The sequence below is a fragment of the Saccopteryx leptura genome, chromosome 7 (genome assembly GCF_036850995.1).
Source record: "Saccopteryx leptura isolate mSacLep1 chromosome 7, mSacLep1_pri_phased_curated, whole genome shotgun sequence".
NCBI lineage: Eukaryota > Metazoa > Chordata > Mammalia > Chiroptera > Emballonuridae > Saccopteryx > Saccopteryx leptura.
In genome coordinates this window covers 48083176-48099018 of record NC_089509.1, presented here as the reverse complement: position 1 = coordinate 48099018, position 15843 = coordinate 48083176, and the positions used below count along the sequence as shown (strand labels likewise).

The 15843-nt window shown below is 37.1% G+C and overlaps 1 protein-coding gene across 1 annotated transcript in view; it reads left to right on the top strand.

Moving 5' to 3' along the window:
* KCNH7 (potassium voltage-gated channel subfamily H member 7) overlaps positions 1–15843 on the top strand; it is a 587186-nt gene that overhangs the window by 372086 nt on the left and 199257 nt on the right. Inside the window, exon 3 of the mRNA XM_066346115.1 lies at positions 3403–3558. Within this exon, the coding sequence (XP_066202212.1) occupies positions 3403–3558 (156 nt within the window). The remainder of the gene's footprint in view (positions 1–3402; positions 3559–15843) is intronic.

The window sequence follows — 15843 nt, the reverse complement described above, 5'->3', positions numbered from 1 at the left end:
AAGTTTACAGACATCAGTATTGAAAGAAATGACATTTCCTCCTTGCTACCAAAAGCAAAATTACTCCGCTCTATTATAAATCTGTTAGATCTCTATCCTCATGTCTTTTATCTACTGATTTCTCACAAATCTGTGCTTTATATTTTCTGTACAATAATCAGCAAACCTCATATGTTGAAAGATTTTAAGCTACCAATTAACAAATCTGCAAATCCACAATAATATTCTAAATGATCAAGATATGTCGTTTTAAGTGTTAAAATCAATATGTACTTTGGTTCATTAGCAAAATACATAATGGCTATTTCTAGCATCTTCATAGACTTTCTGTTTAACCAGTTTGTAGTGTGATGCCTGGCCTGAAGCATTTCTATTTTTAGTTCCAATGGAAGAGTCTTAAATTGCTTATTTTCTGTTTACTAAAGTTATCTTGCTTGTTACCATGGAAACTGTGACAAGTGTGCTAGCTAACTATTTTATTAAATAAATTAAAAATGTAGCTGGAGACTGTGAAGGTGCAGCATGCCGTTCTTAAAACACACTTCTCCACATCAGCAAAACCATGTCACATTTGCAGAAAATATGAAATTAATTATAAATAAGATCTTATACATTTCAAATTTAAGAGGCTATCCACTTTTCAAAATCTGAATCATAACTAGTACAGATGCTTCTCCAAATTACAAAATCTATGTTTTAATAGTATTCCTGTATATGAGTTCCTTAGAAATTAGAATGTTTTCACAGAGGAATAATTTCATAAATAATAATTAGCTCTCCAGGCCCACTCTCAAAAACGCTTTAACCTGTGATATCTCAACCTATAGGAATATTAGCAATAGCCTTTGTTCTCAGCTGTGGCAGCGGGAGCCATATTATAGGAGTGAAGATAAAAAAAAAAAAGCTTTTTCATCCTCATTCTGTTTTTAAGAGTTGAAGCATAGTAGATAGGGCAGTTTTGGAATATCAGCATCCACTGGCCTTCCCAGATATTGGGCCCACACTTGCAACCTTCTGCTAATTGCTTTTCTCCCTGTCTCCAGCCTCTGGCTGTCCTTTCATTTTCTTGCATCTCCCTCTAAATTTTGTGCCAGACCCGCCTTGCTCCAAACCTGCTCCTGACACTATATTGAACCATCGCCCTTCTCAAGAGTCAGGGTGGTCTCAACTAATTGTTTGGAAAAAAAAAGAACTGGGCTGAGCATTGTTTCTGGAAATTTGGTGACTTCTATTAGGTTTCTTGACTGCCCTAGGACCCCAAACAAAGGACCCATTCTCAGCGTAGAAAGTTCAGGTGAACAGTGAACGAGTGGGTCCTGGCAGGACACAACTGTCATGAAACAGAGGCAAGTTTAGAACATAGAACATTTAGTGTTACAAGAACAACTGGTGAACTTCCAGGCATCCAGGGACCAGCATCAGCCAGGGCCCATTACCACTCTTACAAAGGGTTACCCTCCAGGACCTGTGGCCATAGCAAAGTTGGGGGCACTGTTTCTTTCACCTTGCCACTCCCCTATTTCTTGGCAGTGTCTCCTATTAACAAAATCCACCCAGAACCCAGAGGTCAAGGGAGGGAGGATCATGCAAGTCGAGAAAGTCAGCTGCTTTAGGACCTGAAGTAAGACAGAAAAAAGCAGAGGATGGAAGGAAAGGTGTTGGCAAGAAACTGCCATTGTGACATGAATGGATCTTGAGAGTATGCTAAAGGAAATAAGTCAGACAGAAAAGTCAAGAACCATATCATATCAGTCATGGGGGATAGGGACAGACAGACAGGAATGGAGAGAGATGAGAAACATCAATTCATTGTTGTGGCACCTTAGTTGTTCATTGATTGTTTCCTCATATGTGCCTTGACCGGGGCACTACAGCAGACTGACTGACCCCTTGCTTGAGCCAGCAACCTTGGGCTCAAGCTGGTGAGCTCTGCTCAAACCAGACAAGCCTGCGCTCAAGCTGGTGACCTCTTGAACCTGGGTCCTTTGCGTCCCAGTGCGAGGCTCTATCAACTGCACCACCGCCTGGTCAGACTCTTCATTGTTTATATACAAATATTTTATATAGATTCAAATTTAAGCAAAATATATAAGGAAAGGCTAAGAGTTTTTTCTAGAAAGTTAAAGAAGTTGTCTTTTCCCTTATACTAATTATTATATTTTGAAAGCAGTTTTCTTATATTTTTATCATCTGAATATTTTTATTGATGTATAATTAAAATATAATATATTAGTTTCAATATTATATTGATTTAATATTATATAGTGGTAAGGGTGAAAAGAAAGGAGAATTAATATTTTGTTATTTAATAATGTAGTACCTTAATTTGTGAATACTTTCTGGCAAATTTTGTGCATATTTTAAGTAAATATATATGTAATAACATATGAAAAAAATCAAAGTATCCTTTCAAGTACAAAGCGGTAGTTGCAAAATAGCTATGGGGATATAAAGTACAACATAAGTAACATAGTTCATAATATCATATTAAGTTTATATGGTGCCAGTAGAATTCTAGACTTATCGGGGAATTACAGTGTAAATTATATAAATGTCTAACCACTATGATATACCCCTAAATCTAATATAAAATAATATTATCAACTGTAATTGAAAAAAAAAAATGCCAATTGTAAATGACATGTACTATATGGTTCTTTTTATATAATCTTTTAAAATGAAAAAGAATGCAATTGTTTATGGAATGATAATTAGTATTTAATTATAGTAAAAATTATAGAAGAATAATGTATACAAAGTGTGGTGGCTATCTTGGGAAAGGAAAAGAATCAAAGATATACAAATTCATGATGTGAAGACTTTACATATATATGTATTTTTATTGTAATAAAAGCATCTGCACTGAGAAAAAAATAAAAATATTTTTTACCTAATTACAATGATCATTTAAGATAGAAATTTTTATATGGTTTTATTAAAATTTTAATATTATTAATACTTCAAAATTTTGGCATATTCTTGGGCCCTGGCTGGTTGGCTCAGTGGTAGAGTGTCGGCCTGGTGTGTAGAAGTCCCAGGTTCGATTCCGGGCCGGGGCACACAGGAGGGGCGCCCGTCTGCTTCTCCATCCCTCCCCCGCTTCTTCCTCTCTGTCTCTCTCTTCCCCTTCCGTAGCGAGGCTCCATTGGAGCAAAGATGGCCGGGCGCTGGGGATGGCTCCTTGGCCTCTGCCCCAGGCGCTGGAGTGGCTCTGGTCGCAACAGAGCAACGCCCCCTGGTGGGCAGAGCGTCACCCCCTGGTGGGCGTGCCGGGTGGATCCTGGTTGGGCGCATGCGGGAGTCTGTCTGACTATCTCTCCCCGTTTCCAACTTCGGAAGGATACGAGAAAAAAATTTTTTTTGGCATATTCCTAACCTAGCACTCATCTTTTATTTTCTCAGGGTCCACATTCGTTTGCAACACTCACATAATTCCAGTGAAAAACCAAGAGGGCGTGGCTATGATGTTCATCATTAATTTTGAATATGTGACAGATGAGGAAAATGCTGCTTCCCCAGAGAGAGTAAACCCAATATTACCAGTCAAAAGTGTCAATCGTAAGTAAAAGTAACCTGTACATAATGTTCTTGATATTCTGCCAATGTAATAATTTTAATACATTCTTCATTTACATATTTCAGTTCTCAAAATATTTATATTTTAAGTAAAGTAATCTTCTATGATAAAAGTTATAGCTTATGCTACACTCTGGTGTCTTATAGAATCAATCAGCTGCTCTCAAAGCCATTTGACTTGTATATATCATAGGGAATTCAACCAGTTCCTCACTGATTTCACTTTGTTACAAATAATGCCAGTATGAATTGTGAATATGTATTTTCATACATGTAGATGTATACTTTAGGACAAAAGTATCTTCAGGGTAGGTTCTATAAGTGGGATTTTTGGGTCAAAGTGCATATCCATATGTAATTTTTTAAATATATGCATGTAAACTCTCCTCCTTATGGTTTGAACGATTTTACATTATCATAAGCAACATATTAGACCTTTTCCCCACAGCACTGCTAACAGAGTGAGTCAGTCTTCTTGATTTTTGTCATTATACTAATAAGTAGTATTTCAATTAGTTTTCATTTACATTTCTTTTATTATGAGTGAGGTTCATATATTTAAACACTATAAACATTTCTTTTCCTATCAACTGTCCATTTCTTGTATACACTTTCAATTGCTTTTCTTGTTGTTCTTTCAAATTTTAGAATAAGTTGCAAATGACTTCAGCAAAGGAATGATCTTTTATCTCTTTCCTTATTTTTTGTCATACAATGGCTTTTATTGTAATATGGCTAAATATATCAACCTTTTTCCTTGATGATTTTGAAATCTTGAATTATATCAGAAAAGTTTTAACCATTCCAAGGCTGTACCTAAACTCATTTTTAATCTAAAATGTGTATGGTTTTATATTTTAGGATCATTGCTGCAGTTAATTTTAGCTTGGTTCTTAAGGTATAAATTTAATTTATCATTTTATCAATCAATGGCTATATACTTTTTTATTGATTAGAAAGTCTATTTTTTTACTAGTAATTTAAGATGCCCCCTTTATCACATACTAAACTTCTTTCAGTCTCTTTTTTTTTTTTTTTTTTTAGCGAGAGAGAGACAGACAAGCAGACAGACAGAAAGGGAGAGAGATGAGAAGCATCAATTCTTGGTTGCAGCATTTTAGTTGTTCGTTGATTGCTTTCTCATATGTGCCTTAACTGGGGACTCCAGCTGAGCCAGTGACCCCTTTTCCCTTATACTAATTATAAGGCAGTGACCTCTGGGCTCAAGCCAAAGACCATGAGGTTATAATTATGATCCCATGTTCAAGCCAGCCGCCTCGTGGTTTCAAACCTGGTGTTTCAGGTCTATCCACTGTGCAACTGCCTGGTCAAGTTTAAGTGTATTTCTCAACTTTATTCTGTTCTGTTGTTTTATTTATCTTTAAGAGTCACCATTTTAAAATAAATAGTTAATATCTGATATGAAATGGCTTTTTTTATACTAATTTTTAGAGGTTTAGAGTTATTTCTTGCTTAACATTTTATATGAACTTTAAAAACAAATTAGGTAGATAAAGATCCCTTTGATATAGATACTAAATTCATATTAATTTTATAAATTAATTTTAAGTCTATGTTGCTGAGTCATTCTGTACAAAATTGTATATTGTATTATATTTTAATTTTTAAGTCAAAATTTTGTGTTTTATAGTTGTCTTTTTAAATTTTCTTTATTGTTTAGTATGCTACTTGGCATTTAACTTATTTGTTGTTGTTGCTATTAGAGATAGGATCTTCTCTTTCATATTTTTTAAGCTACTGATTTTTTTTGAGTAGGCTGATATTATATCCTATTTTCAGTGAAATTTTGTTTAGTTTCCAATGACTTATAAATTGACTCTCATGAGTTTTTTAAGTATCTTACATCAAATAGAGATTTTTTAATATTTTTTTTCCAATTCTTATACATCTAATAGTTTTGTCTTGTCTAATTGTACTAGCTAATACCTCCATCATATCAATAAAAAGTTGTTTATTCCTAATATTTGTGTACATGTCACCAGTGTTCCTAGTTAATTGAAATGATGGCATATAGGCTGAGATATGTATGTGTTCATACTTTTAAGAAAGATTCCACTGACTTATATTTATTAAGAATAGGGGTTGAAATTTGAAAATTGACTTTCAGCATCTATAGAAATGAGTACATTATTCTGGTTTTTTATTTTCATGGTAAATTTTATTAATAGATTTTATTATTATGAAACCACCTTACATTTCTGGAAGGAACCAATAAAATGTGATGTATTTTATTTTGTAATATTCTGTAGGATTAATTTATCTAATCTAATTTATCTAAATCTAATTTGGAATTTTTGCTTCAATATTTATTAGGGATTCTATCCTTTTTCTGTGTGTATGTGAAATTTCATCAGGTATTGGTATCAATGTTATAATTCCTTCAAAAAACAATATGAGTTTTTGTTTTTTCTATTTTCTATGCCACAGAACTATTTAAATAGTTTGGGTATTAGCTTTAAAAGTTAAGTGTGATGCCTCTGCAAAATGATGTAGGCCTGGGACTTTCTGTGGAGTAGCTTTTTGACAAAATTTTTCTTTTCTTCAGTGATTGGTCTAGTCATCAGTTTTGTTAAATTTTATTTCCTAAAATAAATTTATTTCCAAAACTTATTTATTTTATGAAGACTTTATCATTTTATTTGCATAAAATGATGCAAAGTACTGTAGTCTATGATATTTTTTAAGATTTTTTTCTGCTCTTATAGTTATTTCTTTTGTGACTTCTATCAGTTCTTCTATTTTTTATTTTCATCTAAAAGTTGTTTTTTTGCTTTTGACAGAGACAGAAAAAGGGGCAGATAAGGACAAAGTATCAATTCCTTGTTGCTGCACCTTAGCTGTTCATTGATTGCTTTCTCATATGTGTCTTGACTGGTTGGCTATAGCAGAGTGAGTGACACCTTTCTCAAGCCAGTGACCTTGGGCTTCAAGCCAGCAACCTTTGGGCTCAAGCCAGCAACCATGGAGTAATGTCTATGATCCCACAATCAAGCCAGAGACCCCACCCTCAAGCTGGTGAGCCCATGCTCAAGCCAGATGAGCCCACGCTCAAGCCAGCAATCTCGGGGTTTCTAACTTGTGTCCTCTGTGCCCCAGTCTGATGCTCTATCCACTGTACCACTGCCTAGCCAGGTTAAAAGTTTTGATTAGTGTTTTTCTTTCCAAGAAGCTAAACTTTTGGGGAGTGGGGGGGGGGGCTGTGGAGAGGTAACAGAAACAGAGAGAGAGACAGATAAGGACAGACAAGCAGGAAGGGAGAGAGATGAGAAGCATCAATTCTTTGTTGCAGCACCTTAGTTGTTCATTGATTACTTTCTCATATGTGCCTTGACCTGAGGGCTACAACAGAACAAGTGAACCTTTGTTCAAGCCAGCAACCTTGGGCCTTAAGCCAGCTACCTTTGGGCTCAAGCCAGTGACCATTGTGTCATGGCTATTATCCCACATTCAAGCCAGTGACCCTGCGCTCAAGCTGGTGAGCTCTTGCTGTAGCCAGCAACCTTGGGGGTATGAACCTGGGTCCTCTGCGTCCCAGTTCGATGCTCTATCCACTGCTCTACTGCCTGGTCAGGCAAGGAACTAATTTTAATGGTTTATGAATTCTGTTAGTTTTCAAACTTATAAAATTTCCTTTTATTTGTATTAATTTATTTTTTAACTGCTTTTTATCAACTTTCTTTGTTGCCCCTTTTTTATTGCATTGACTTATTTTTATTCTTTTATTTAAGGTTTTATATTTTTCTCTAAGCACTGTGTAACCTGTACCCTATGAATTCAGATATGAGGTATTTTTATCTTTTTTCAAGAAAATATTCAATTTTTTTTTTTTTTCGTTTTTAATTCAAGAATTGTTGTGTTCAGAGAGTTTTAAATTTTCTAGTAGGAAAGGTATTTTTAAAATATTATTTTGTTAGTAACTTCTGGTTTTATCATCAAACTGTTTGCATTACCGTTTTCCCCATGTATACTATGCACCCTTTTTCAAAAAATTTGGGGGTCTAAAAACTGGGTGCATTTTATACAGTGGTTGTAGATCTTTTTTTTTTTTTTTGTATTTTTCTGAAGCTGGAAATGGGGAGAGACAGTCAGACAGACTCCCGCATGCGCCCGACCGGGATCCACCTGGCACGCCCACCAGGGGGCGACACTCCGCCCACCAGGGGGCAATGCTCTGCCCCTCCGGGGCATCGCTCTGCCGCGACCAGAGCCACTCTAGTGCCTGGGGCAGAGGCCAAGGAGCCATCCCCAGCGCCTGGGCCATCTTTGCTCCAATGGAGCCTTGGCTGCAGGAGGGGAAGAGAGAGACAGAGAGGAAGGAGGAGGGGGTGGAGAAGCAAATGGGCGCTTCTCCTATGTGCCCTGGCTGGGAATTGAACCCGGGTCCCCCGCACGCCAGGCCGACACTCTACCACTGATTTTGTTTATCTTTTTATTTGCATTTCCCGCTTTTTTGCGGGAATGAATTTTCTGATGAATGAGACTTGAGTTCAATAACTATGTAATACATTTTTTTTTTCAAATTTCAGGCACCAAAATTAAGGTGTGTCTTATATATGGAATCATCTTATACATAGGGAAATACATTATTTCTCTTGTAATTTACTAAGGTTTGTCTGGTGGTTTATTTTATGATCAATTTTCAAGAGTTATCCATGTGAAATTGAAAAGAAGGTGATATTCAAGAATATTAGGTTACAAAAGTTTATAGATATTTTTAGAACTCTACCTTATTATTGCTGTTTAAATCTATATACTTATTTATATTTTTCTTTATATATGTCTTAGCAAAGAAGTGTATTAAAGTCTTTTGTTAGGGTATTTCTCTCTATTTTTTCTTGTGTATCTTCGAATTTTTGTATTATGAATATTGCTCTGTGTTACTTTTTTCATAGATATTTCCATCCTATTTCAAAGATATTAATATAAATCTTGCAGATTAACCTGTAACAGTCTAACATATCTTTTTTTTAGCAATTTTCTACCTACATTCTACTGTATCTTAAATAATGACGAGGGTTTTTTTTATATTGTTGTTATTACTTTAAACCAGGGGTAGTCAACCTTTTTATACCTACCGCCCACTTTTGTATCTCTGTTAGTAGTAAAATTTTCTAACTGCCCAACAGTTCCACAGTAATGGTGATTTATAAAGTAGGGAAGTAACTTGACTTTAAAAAATTTATGAAGCAGAGTTACAGCAAGTTAAAGCATATAATAATAATTTTTTACCAAGTACTTATGTCAGATTTTCGCTAAGATTGGAAGAATAAATCTTTATAACACAACTTATTATAGTTAAATCTATCTTTTTATTTATACTTTGGTTGCTCCGCTACCACCCACCATGAAAGCTGAAACGCCCACTAGTGGGCAGAAGGGACCAGGTTGACTACTACTGCTTAAACCATCATTTAGTCTTCTTTGTTTTAGTTGTGTCTTTCTAATATATTGTTTAATTAGGTTTTTCTTTTTTGTTAAAAGAAAAACTTAATAGTTTAAAATTTTTATAATTATAATAAATATTTACATTTATTGATATAACTAATACGTGTTGTCTTAATACTAACATGTTCTATGTTAAATATACTCTCTTAAAGAATTTTATTCTATGGTATTTTCTTTGTTCTTTTTTTACTCAGTGTATTTTGCTTATTTTATCCTGTTTTATTTTTATTTTATTTTTTAGCAACATTTTTATTTTTTCTGATGGTAATAGCTTTATAAGAAAATTTTATATAATGGCCTTAGTCACTCCTGCTTTCCCTCAATGTGTTTTCATTCCTTAATATGTACAAGAATAAAATTAGCTTGTAATTCTTTTCCTCCCATCTCCACCATGCAAACTTAGGCTATAACATGATCTTATCACTTATCTTTGCTCTCTTAAGTATGCCTAGTCTTTTACCATTCAGTTTGCCAGTTTAAATTATATCATTTGACTGCTGCCTATTACCAACAAGACAGTCAATGAGCGTATGTTATTTTTTTTCTTTATTCTTCTACCCTTATGTTTCATTGTGGTGTTTTTAGCTTGTCAAGTTTGTAATGTTTACATACTTCTCACTTTTGTTATGGTTTTAAATTGCTAATGAAATGTATTCAGTGCTCAACATTAGTCTTTTTGCAAATGTTTCTCCAAGTATAATGTTTTGAATAAAGTTTATTCTATTCAGGAAATGTTCATGGGTAAAATATTGTCAGAGTTCTTTCATATTCAGCAATATATTCTGCAGCTTTAACACTTGAAATAGCAGAAGATATATTTGGCTCACACTTTATTGCCTTGTTAACTTTATAAATATTGTTCTACTCTTTCTTGCATCAGATGTTGCTGATGTAAAGTCTGATATCAACCTACTTGACTGTCCTTTGTAATTTTTATATATTTCTCAAAGTTCCAGAAAATTTTAGAAATAAACTAATAATAAGAGACTTTAATACTCTTCTTTCAAACCAAGAGATTTTTAAAGTCTAAAATTGTTATTAGGGTAGTATGGATTTAACTATTCTAAGTCATATTTCCCAGATACAATGTATAAATTCAATTCATCTTTATTTGAAGAAATTTTGTTATAATTTTAAATATTTACATTATTTCTTTTTGTTTGTTTTTTCTTCTTCAGGGACTCGGTTAATATATGTATGTGTTGGACCTTTTTTGCCCATTTTTTATATCTATCACTTTCTCTCTGATCATTTTTTAAATTTTTTTCTTTTTTCTATGGTTTCTTTCATTTTCAACCTCTGGGGTTTTTTTGGGGGGGATAGCTTATAATGTGATCTTAAATTTTTAAATGATTTTTGTATTTTTCTTTTCTGAATTAATGACATAATTTTTTAGTCTTTGTTTGCAGATATTGTTTGTCCAGTTTTTATTGTGTTTATGAATTCCCAATTTGTAATCTTGCTTCATTTCTTCAGTTGATGATTTAAATAATTTTAAATTTATTTTTGTATGTTAGGTATATCTGCTTCATAACTAGAGTTTTAACATACTTTTCTCCACAAATTATGTTTTGTTCCCACTTTCAGTTTTTTTCATATGATATCTTTGTACAAATATCAGAGTTTACTTGTTTATATCTATTTATGTAAGACTTCCCTGGAACACTGTTAACAAGATATCTGTTTAGGGGCAAAAAGGAGGGGGGGGTCTTATTTAAGTGGCTCTCTTAGTTTTTTAGTTCAGAGGCTAATTTAGACATTGCAAGGAGTTTTAACATTTTGTTTTGTTTTGTTATTTGGTTTTTTGTGGGGTTTTTTTTTTTTTTTTTGCTTGTTCTCTAAAGTGTATGTCACTGCCTATCTTTTTCTTTATCTTCTGAGTCTTCTATTTCCTCTTATGTCAATAAAGGGACCTTAATTCAGATGATTCCTTGTTTACCTCTCTCCAGGGAATAGTTCTACCTTTGAAGTTTCCTATATCTCTCCAAGAAGTAGTGCTTTTTGCAGCTGATATCTGGAGTCCTGTGAACTTTTCAAGCCACTTTCTATTGTCTCTCTAGTAAACCTGTCCTCTATCTTTCAGATCCCAAAACTGCTCTGAGCATTCCTTCCTTAGAGGGCAGCCCTCTTATTCTGAGGGTAAACCTTACTTCATGTGTATGGCCAGGGGTCGCCATCATGGCCATTCACATGCAGATTCTCATTGAATTTGAGTAGATGGTAAAGAAATGACAGAGTTGGAGGATGGTTGGCCATTCTATTTATTGGTGTCTCACCAAGACAAGCAAGCCACAAGAGAAGCCAAGGGAAAAGCAGGTTTTCTGCTTTTCCCATAGAGGGCAAGGGATCAGAGAGGGCTCTGCAATGCTGATAGCAGGACAAAGAGAGAATGAGAGCCTTTGGTCTGCTTCATTTTATAGTGTAGAAAATGAAAGACTTTAAGCCAATATACAAATAAGGAAGTCTCTGATACAAAGCCACTTATCTGAGGTATAAATGGGATTCCTCATAAGAATGCACAACCCCCTATCATGGTGTGAGGAAAAGCTAGTTTTGAGAAGACCTTAGTAGGGAAAAGTAGAGGAGGGAAAGGTTTAGTCTTAAAACTAAGCCTTAGGCTATCATGACTTTGCCAGCTTACAGCCTGTCTTTCACACCCAAAATGAGCAAACATATACATCATATTTACAAACTTATTTGACCAACCTTCCACCCCTTTTGCTCACTTTACCATCTAAACCACAGGTATCTTCCAAGATGGTCACTGTGTGGGGAGTGGAGTACATTGCATAAACAGAAACAGTACAAACTACAGCAATAGAATTAACAAATCAAAAACTATCGGTGGAATGAGAGAGCTGTCAGCGGTCCCAAGAGAGGCAAATTCTTTCCCTCTGGCAGAATACAGGCCAGAGTTTTGTTTGCAGACAGCACAGTAGCTGGTACCAGAGGCTGCCCTGAGCAGGCATACCAAACCTTATTGGCCAATGTACCAGCATCTGCTAGTTTTATGTGTAGTAAAATAGGAGAACTCATTATTGGCCATACAGAAATTACTAAGATGCCTTTCATAATGCTGTTCCCCTGAGTACTCAAGGAATAATACACTTATACCTTAGGTGGCCAGGTGCTGGTTTCCTAAGGAGTTAACTGGAGGTCCACTTGTAGCCCTTTTCCCCATGGTGCCAACAAGGCCACCCATCTCAGACGGGGGGCCTGTATTGTCCAGGGCCAAGTCCATTGAAGCCATTGTACTTTAAGAAGGGCTGCTGGGGCAAGCAAGAGCACATTGCCCTGCTATCCAAAACCTGGCTTGAGTAAAATGTCCTTGGTGTGTATCTGCAACTGATTGGGGGCAGCTGCCCGATGCAGAAGGGCTTCCACTGGAGTTGGGCTCCCCCGTCAATGTCTCTCATTCAAAATCTGGAGCACTGTCTATAGCAGTGTGTCCAGCCAGTAAGGGAGCTGGTGCCCCCCTCCTGTCGCAGTCCCTGCTTTAAGAGTCCATTATACCACTCAATGATAACAGCAGCCTGGGGAGGTAGGGAACATGGTACTTCCAGTCCACCACCAGCTCTTGAGACCATTGCCTCACCATTGAACCAGTGAAGTGGGTACCATTGTCACTTTCAAGGACCAGTGGTCACCCATATGCAGCACTCAGGCAGTCCAGAGCCTGTATGACTGCCTTCTGTTCAGGGTTACGGATGGGGTTAGCAGCAAGCAGACTGGTGGCAGTATCTACACAGGTGACTACATACTGGTACCCATCTAACTTTGGTAAGGGTCCAATGATGTCTATCTGCCATCATGTCAGTGGAACATGACCCCTCTGGATCTGTCCAGATGACACCAGTGGTCTCCAAGAGTGCTCCTTGGAACATACTGCACATTGCTCACAGGCTGCAAGTACCTCTGCATAGAACACAGGCAAATTTCATGTCTTAACCGTAGTCTGCATAGTTTTCTGTCCCACATGGAGTAGGTGCCGGTGGAGCCACTGTGCCACATCACCTGCAAGTGCAGTCTCCAACCATCGCACCCTTGCCAACATATCTGCCTCATCATTCCCAGGATGGGCTAAAAAGTCATGGCCCGTGACATGATATACTGTCACCAGCTTCTGGTGTCCTATTTTCCATAAGTCCTGCCACATGGCCTGACCCCATAGTGGACGGTGCATTATTACCATCCACTGGTTAGTGTGCCAAGTAGCAATCCAAAGGGTCAGTCCACAATAGAAAGCCCAGCTGTCAGGGCAGATCACCAGAGGTGAAGGTTCATTATGGGCAACTAGCCAAACAGCTCTTAATTCTGCCCATTGGCTGCTTTGGCCTATACCCGTGTCCATCCAAATAGTCTCAGTGGCCGGATGGAAGGCTATAACCACCCACTTGGCAGGTTGGCTTCTGCTGGAACCATCAGCATACCAGGCATCCTCGGGGATGGGCGACCCCCCTCCTGGTAGGGACTGACTTCAGGTTCTGCCTCCTGAGCCCCTACTGCACCTGATTCTAAAGTCGCATAGGTGACTGGACCCAAGACTTCCTGCAGTTCTGCCCTCAACGGGCTGGTGCTAAGAGCACAGTATTGTTGCGGGTAGCCACCCCACTTGGCCAGGGTGGACATTTGGGCCATACCACTACGTGGTTTGGTTGCCCAATCTCTCACCCATCCTGCAATAGTGTATATTGTCTTGACTGTAACTGGTGTTGTGGCTGTAATACTCTCAGTGGCCAGGAGGGCAGCATACACAGCTGCCAACTGCTTCTCCACTAATGCGTAACAGACTTCAGTACCTTTCCACAATTGGGACCAAAACCCAATAGGTTGCCTTAAGCACTGTGTTCGTTGCCACAAGCCCCATTCAAACCCCTCTGAGGTTACATGAACATCTAGCTCACAGGGCCTGGCAGGATCAAACACATTCAAGGCCTGTGCCACCTTGACAGCTCTCTTAGCTGCTGCAAATGAACCTTGCGCCTGCTGAGTCCAATCCCAAAGAACCCCCTTCCGAATAAGGTTGTACTAGGGGTGCAGTAACTGAGCCAAATGTCCCAATAAACCTAAGAATTCCTGTAACTGTTTTATAGTAGGCACGGGGTATGCTTGGATCTTATCTATAACTACATCAGAGGAAACTTTTGTCTTACTAGACCAGACATCTCCCAAGAATTTAACAGACAACCCAGGTCCTTCTAATTTGTTCTCAACTGCCCAGCCACATGCTTTCAAATGGGATAGCAATTATTTTCAAAGCATTACAAAGGCCCATTATTTACAGCCAGTATTTTGGGTTTAGATTATACCTTTCTATCATTACTCACTCTAAATTTCCCTTTACTTACTGTCAGTTTTTGAAATGTTGATTGTTAGATCTAGCAGAAAAGTAAAAGAGAGACAAATTATGTTGGTAAATTCTGATACTGTACAGTATCTATCTATTTTGTATTATGTCTAATCTTTAGTGAACTCCTGCTGATATTTTCTTCAACTATAATTAGTATATTTATTATAACTGTATAAAATAATGCTGTTGGCTATTTCCAACATTGTTGTTTCAGGAGTGGCCACTACAACACACAAACAAAAAAGAAATTTTAAAAAGTTAAATATCGAGACATCTTTTTTGGAGCAACAGTTTACCTTCAAAATACTTAACGTATTACATAAATAAGGAATATGTATGTGTGTTTGTGCCCCAAGTGGTGAGATTGAAATGAGAGTAACGAGGAAAAGACAGCTGCCCTGACCTCTCATGGCACAGTGGATAAAGCATCTACATGAAAAGCTGAGATCACTGGTTCCAAACCCTGGCCTTGCCTGGTCAATGCAATGGAATTGGTGCTTCTTGCTCCCCCACTTCTCTCTCTCTCTCTCTCTCTCTCTTTCTTTCTTTCCCTCTCTTTCTCCTCTCTAAAAGGATTTTTTACAAAAAAAGGACAGCTGAGAAGATGTGGGTTTCTGTACATTTAAATACATTTTCTGAATTGTATACAAAATAAAGAAAAAAATGTGAAGTGACAACAGAAAAAACACAAATGGTCTGGCTACCAGTTGGCTCAGTGGTAGAGCATTGGCCCTGCCTGTGGATATCCCGGATTCAATTCCCAACCAGTGCACACAGGAGAGGGCACACATCCTCCCCCTCTCACTTCTCAATTTCTCTCTCTTTTTGTCCCCTCCTGCAGCCATGGCTCGATTAGAGCGAGTTGCCACAGGCACTGAGGATGGCTCCATGGCCTCCATCTCAGGTGCTAAAAAAATTGCTCCAGTTGCAACTGAGCAAGGGGCCCCAGATAGACAGAGAATTGATTGCCTCTAGTGGGCTTGTTGGGTGGATCCAGGTCGGGGAACATGCAGGAGTCTGTCTCTGCTTCCCCTCCTCTCACTAAATGAAAAAAAAAAAGAAGAAATACAAATTAAAAAGAAGTGAAGTATCAAATTAAGACTATAAAGTGTAAGAAACTGAGTTAAATACACATTAGAAAAAGATTATAAAAAGCTCTATGAAAAATGGAGCTGAATAAGGTCTTGCAATCTAGAATATTGTTTTACGTTGAGTAAAGTTGTGGATAATTTCTCAGTACAAATATTTAGTTTCAGGGTTAAGAAATCTACACAAGAAAACTGAACAGCTGTCTCTAAGAACTAATGTTTCACAAACTTTTTCTTTGTCAATAATATAGGACCAGCCACATAGAGATAACTTATGATCCTTGGAATAAAGCAAGAACAGGACACAGTATTATTTTGATAAGGGATATCTATCAAATTGATAAATACTGCTTAATTGGGTCA